The 6,000-nt window shown below is 48.8% G+C and overlaps 1 protein-coding gene across 2 annotated transcripts in view; it reads left to right on the top strand.

The window, feature by feature from the left end:
- Positions 1-6,000, top strand: part of NUP98 (nucleoporin 98 and 96 precursor) — a 35,982-nt gene that overhangs the window by 356 nt on the left and 29,626 nt on the right. For both annotated transcript variants that reach the window (XM_035330826.1, XM_035330821.1), the window contains exons 2-7: positions 1,579-1,685; positions 2,211-2,312; positions 2,452-2,631; positions 3,360-3,499; positions 4,614-4,721; positions 5,332-5,515. In XM_035330826.1, coding sequence (XP_035186717.1) covers positions 1,613-1,685; positions 2,211-2,312; positions 2,452-2,631; positions 3,360-3,499; positions 4,614-4,721; positions 5,332-5,515 — 787 coding nt within the window. In that variant the 5' untranslated portion in view covers positions 1,579-1,612. The remainder of the gene's footprint in view (positions 1-1,578; positions 1,686-2,210; positions 2,313-2,451; positions 2,632-3,359; positions 3,500-4,613; positions 4,722-5,331; positions 5,516-6,000) is intronic.

The raw sequence follows: 6,000 nt of genomic DNA, 5'->3' as shown, positions 1-6,000 counted from the left end.
GGGGGGAGCCTGGGGAGACCTGGGGGGGGGGCCGCGGGGCTGAGGGGGGCGGGGGACGACGCGGGGCTGCCGGGCTGTGGTCGGCTGTAATTAATGAGCTGTGGTTAATTGGCTGTGAGTAATTGCGTGATGGGGGTCGGCGGTGGGGAGGGGAGGGTGAGGCCGGGGGTGGGCGTGAGGGGTTCACAGCGCCCGGCCGGGTCCTGCCGGGCTGTGAGGGGCCGGGGGGGTCGGGGCTGTGCGGGGCTGCGGGCCCCCGGGGTAGGCGGTGAGCCGAGGGCAGGCGGCAGCGGGGCGCGGGGGAGCTGTGGCCCGGGGGGGTCCGTGTCGCGGTGCCTGGCCGGTTCCCTAGTTCCGGTTCCCGGTTCCACCCGGTTCCCGGTGCTGCTTTAGAGATCTGAGAGCTTGGCGTTCAGCGGCTCTCAGCTCGCTGACAGCGCTGCGGGCCGGGCGTGGAGCAAGCTTCTTAGGTGTTTGCTGCTGAAGCGTCGGGCTTTTGGGGAACTCAAAGTACTGAAAAGAAGGTAGTGCTAAAAGCGTGTTACGTAACGGAGTTACCCTGGTGGGACCAGCAGCGCTTTGTAAATACCATTGGTGACCGCCGCGTCCCGCAGCTTTCTGTGGGGAAAACCTGGTGTGTCTGCGCTGCCCCCGCTGAGCTGGGCCTGCCCAGCTCCCTGTGTTCCAGTGGTGTTGTCAGGGACAGAAGGGTGGTCACCCCCATAGAGGAGAGGACTGCCGATCTCTCTCAACTGCACTACAGCTGTTGTGGTTTTACTTCAGCTCTAATTTTTGATGGAAAAGGTCTGGCATCGTGTTTGTACTCCCAGAAAAGTTGGGAGTGCAGCGGCATTCCCAAACGTATCCGTAAATAAGCGGCAGGTGCTGTGTGGGAGGATGGGGCCTTGCCTGAACGGCATAAAGCCCTGGTGAGCAGCTAGTGCAGAGAAACCTTCAGGAGCTCGAGTTAAAGTCTCAGTGCAGCCCGGTGAGCGGTAGAAGGGAAGCTGTGTTCCTGTAGCTCCCGTACAGCTCGATTCCATTTCATGTTGTGAGCGGAGGGGCTGGGAGGCAGGGCTTAAAAGGAAGCTCCTTAGGGAAACCTTGGGGCTGTCAGAGGCACACCTGCGGTGCAGCGCAGCCCCGTGCGTGTCTTAGAGAAGCGGTTTGATGGGTGGGCTGCCAGGCCTGCAGGAGACTGAGCAAAATGGTGTGCGAGTTGCCCGGTGCAGATCAGACAGCGGAAATGTGGGATTTGCTGTTTGGGTTAGATGTTCAGGAGGGTTCCGTGGAGAGGACAGCAATCAGGGGGTCCAGCTTCGTTTATTTCAGGGTGTAAGACATGCGTGCAATCCACCTGTAGTTAAGGATGGAGGGAAGCTTGCTTCTGGTGCTTCTGCAGGATCAGTGCTCTGCCTCTTAGGGCTCCGACTGTTTTAAACGTGGTGTGACTGCAGTCATGCCGTCACGTCTCTAGGGCCTTAAGATTCAAATGATTTGCTGACATCAGTAGAGAGGAAGATTAAAAAATGAGTTTTTACGGTAAGCTTTAAATAAAAACTTCTTTATTCTTTCTAGGTTCAGATAAAGAGAGCTCTGATACATACTGAAGATGTTCAACAAATCCTTTGGAACTCCGTTTGGAGGCAGCACTGGCTTTGGGACAACTTCAACTTTTGGCCAAAGTAAGTCATGCGTCTAAGCTCGGTGTCTGGTTTTCCACTGCTCTGTGCATTTCTTCACAGAGGTGCGAAGTCTTTCAATCAGGACGGGAACACACTGGGAGGGCTTGGAAGGAAAAAGCTTGTAACCTGAGGAGTTCTCTGGAGATGCACGTTACAAATATCACAGCGAGGTGGTTTTGGCCATTAAAGCAGGCTGTACATCACCACGTCTGTCTTGGTGGGGGGAAAAACAGCACATCAGTTCTGTTACGTGCTTTTCTTGCGTTGCTCATGAACCAAAGTATGTTGAGGCCTGCTCCCAGGTGCTGTGCCAAGCGGTGGGGAGCTTGCAGAGCGGCCCGGAGCTGGGTGTCTGTGCCTCGCGTCGCAGTGCTGGCTCAAGGCCTTTTGCTGCTGTAGCTGTGCTAGCATTAAGTGTGCCGCCTCAGGAGGCACAGGCCTCTTTTTGGGAGAGAAAAGGACAGTAACGTGTTTGCTGCACGTTCAGAGTATGCTTTCGTCTAAACGGTGTCGCTGATGTTTCAGATGCTGGCTTTGGTACTACGAGTGGAGGAGCGTTTGGCACCTCCGCCTTCGGGTCGAACAACAACACTGGCGGCCTCTTCGGCAGCACGCAGACAAAGCCAGGTATTGCAGCGCGACGGCGGTAGTGCACGGTCCTCTCCTGAAAGAAGGAAGTTATTTAACAGCAAAACCAAAGCATGGCAAGCAATAACCCCAGGCAGCTAATGACTGCAAACGATTAATAGCTTGTTTCTGTCTTCAGGAGGGTTGTTTGGATCGACTACGTTTAATCAGCCAGCCACCTCCTCCACAAGTACTGGCTTTGGGTTTGGGACATCAACTGGGACGTCAAACAGCCTGTTTGGCACCACCAGCACCGGTGGAGGGCTCTTCTCGTCCCAAAGCAATGCCTTCGCACAGAACAAGCCTGCTGGCTTCGGAAGTGAGTAAAGCTGCTGCAACTCCCAAGCGTTGCATGAGAAGGGCAGATTTATAGTTTGAGAAGTGCAGAACGTTGGGTATAGGTGGGGATCTGATAAGAGTTAACGTGGGGTTTCAGCATGTGTTTCTTGTGTAGTTCCTCTTCCTTTTCTCCCAGAGGGTGTGGTTACATTACTGTGATCCACAGTAGCCAGATGTGAAGCTGATTAGCTCAAAATTCATGACTGAAACGACAGCTACAGATTTTGTAGCCTGTTGGAAATGGCAGTCAGCTGGCACTTCTCATTCTCAAATATCCCTGCTTGATCTTAGCTTTTCATTCTGCTTTTTGTAGGGCAGTTGTGGTTGGTTCTGCTTCTGGCACTACAGTGCTTGAAACGCCTCTTAAACTCTACTGTAATTCCCTGAAGCAGAAACAACAATTTGCAGATGCTTCTGAGAAGAGAAAAAGAAACTTCACTGATTCCCTTTGTGCACGTCGTTTTCTTAGTGGTGTTGTCAGGAAGAGGATGAAACTGGCTGCTGTGGTTATTCTAATGTTTCCTGGGGTGATCTGGGTGATCTGTAGTGCGTTTAGCAGGCTACAGGTCTCCAGTACTGCTCTAATACTCTTTTCTCTAGCAGTTTCTTCCTTTTCCAAACTGCTTTCTGATTTGAATAGAGTATTTGACTTTCAGCTTTAAAACTAAAGTTTGTTCTAGTACTGATCTTGTTTTTATTTTTTTCAAGACTTCGGAACAAGCACCAGCAGCGGCGGTCTCTTTGGAACCACTAACACTACTTCCAATCCTTTTGGGAGTACATCTGGCTCTCTCTTCGGCCCAACTAGTTTCACTGCTGCTCCAACTGGCACAACCATTAAGTTCAATGTAAGTTCTGTTCTTCCTTCTTAACCCAGCCTGCTTGCGATAGGAAACGTGACAGTTTGCAGCTCTCTGTGTGGAGCGCTGTCTTGGCTGCTGAACTTTATTTTTTTTAAGAAAGATAAAATCAGTTCATGTGCAAGTATGGGGTATTCTGAAATAGCTTGAAAGTATCCCCTGTGGCGGTGGAAATAGTACGTACAGTTAACTCCAAAGAGCTGGACTTTTTTATTCTGAATTTGACAAGTTCTCAGGCACTGGGGAGTAATGCCCTACCTAGAGTCACAGGATTTACTGCTGCGTGAAAGTTGGAGAGAGAAACCAGCTCTTAAGTGTGAGCCTTCTCAGGAAGGCAGGAGGTGTCACAACTCAAGGGGATCGCTGCTAAATGCTAACAGCAATAAGGGCCAAAACATCCCAAATGTGGGCCAAAATGAATGTAATCCACTCACATAACGTCAGCATGGCTTTGGGAGTGTAAACTGAGGGTTGAAGGCTGATTCGCTGTGTGTTCTCTGGATGAGGTCCCTTTAAGGAAGGGTTCGGTGGCAGTTGAAAATGGAGGGTGGCTCGGAAGAGCAGATGTCGTGGAAATGGGGTAACTGATACCTGTCGAAAGAGGCGTCTTTTTTCCCAAATATCTCTTGAGTTTAGAAATGAAGAGGGGTGATACTTGCACAAACTGATTTAACAGACAGACTTTGTTCGGCCTCCCCGGTTGTAGGCAGAATGGCCTTCAACCTGGGCAGTGTCCGAGCAGCATCGGGGGTGTATTTCTACATGGTATGATAAAAAAAAAAAATCAGGGATAATAAAATCCCTGAAGATAGCTGGAGGATTTGTATCGCAAACTGCTTTGAAAGTAAAACTGAAAAATGATTTCACTGCGTTGTTTTGAGTGTTACTAGGGTAAATTCCAGTACTGATTGCCACTGAACGTGTCACCACTGGGCGAGGCCCCAGCTGTAAGATAATGCTGATGTACTGCTTCAGTGCCTGCACTAAGTGTAGTTCTTTACAGTGTCTGCCCAGAAACTAACGGTATCGATGCAGACCTATCTGGATGTGGTGTATCTGTGGTATGGATGTATTTTTGACACCTTAACCTCTTCTCTTGCAGCCGCCAACTGGTACAGATACTATGGTAAAGTCTGGAGTTAGCACTAACATTAGTACCAAACACCAGTGCATTACTGCTATGAAGGAATATGAAAGCAAATCTCTTGAGGTCAGTCAATAATATTCAAACGTGTTTTTGTCTGTTCTTTAATGTTTCTAGCAGAGTTTTTTTGCCTGTAGTAAGTATTGTGCATGCTCATTAAAGAGTACAACTTTCCATTTCTGCATCGCTCACAAAAGAGAGGCATCATCAAGGAAAACACATCACGTTAGTTGGCCTTAAATGCTTAAAATTACAACTCCTGGAGAGCTGAAATTCCATCTTGCCATGTACCAGAAGGGCAAGAGATGCTGCTGGGAGCAATCCTATGCTGATGAAATGGCAGAATCCCAGACAAAACTCCGTTGTTTATTATAAACTAACATTCCCAAGGATTTAACCACAAAGCTTCTCTGTTCAAGTTGACTCATTTAATGCTTCAAAACAGGTCTAATCAAAAGATCCGTATAAGAGCCCATAGAAATAAAATTGAAGCCCAAATGTGAACTGCAGTGAGAAGGTCCTGATTATGCTGCCCTTATTTCTAAAAATGTAGAGGTGTTACCAGCTTCTCCTGACACGTTCATCCTGAAAGCTGCGTAAACATGTTATCAGCACTGCTCTAATCTTATTCTGTATAAAAAGAACATGTAAAGAGAACTGGGTTTTCCTTTACTAGGAGCTCCGTTTAGAAGACTACCAGGCAAACAGGAAAGGCCCCTCAAACCCTGTAGGAGCAGGAGCAACTGCTGGATTGTTTGGGTCTTCTACGGCTACGTCAAGTACAGCTACAGGACTCTTTGGCTCTTCGACTACTAATACAGGCTTTTCATACGGACAGAACAAATCTGCTTTTGGAACTAGTAAGTACTGCCTAATGTCAGTCCGCACTGTGACTGAATATGCAGACGTTTTGCTAAGCTGCAGAACACTTCCCCGTGAAAAAAGATAAGGAAGCACCGGAGTGAGCTCAGAACTTGACTAGTTGCATTATCAACGTTTGGTATCAGGTTCTTTGCCATAGAAATATCTCCTGATCTGCTCTTCAGGGTTTGTATGCTTTGTCTGCATCCCCAAAGTTTTGCTGGTGAACAGTTAGTTCCAGCATCTGTCTTTACAAGAACATCAGCTAGCTCACGTGGAAGAGTAGAACAATTTGAAGTGGAACCACCAGGACAGTGTTTCTGTGCACCAGGGTGTTAGCATCAGGTGGCTAGAGGTGAAGTCATGATTCTACTTCTGCTAAGGAGCAGACACATGCCTTTGAAATGACCTGTTCATGTATTAGCCTGATGAGACTTCGCCTGGATCTTTTCTCCACAGTACCTCAGAGTTAGGGTCTAGGCAT

Source organism: Oxyura jamaicensis, chromosome 1, assembly GCF_011077185.1.
Source record: "Oxyura jamaicensis isolate SHBP4307 breed ruddy duck chromosome 1, BPBGC_Ojam_1.0, whole genome shotgun sequence".
Lineage (NCBI taxonomy): Eukaryota > Metazoa > Chordata > Aves > Anseriformes > Anatidae > Oxyura > Oxyura jamaicensis.
The sequence above is the reverse complement of the archived record's forward strand: the minus strand, read 5'-3'. Positions and strand labels throughout refer to the sequence as shown.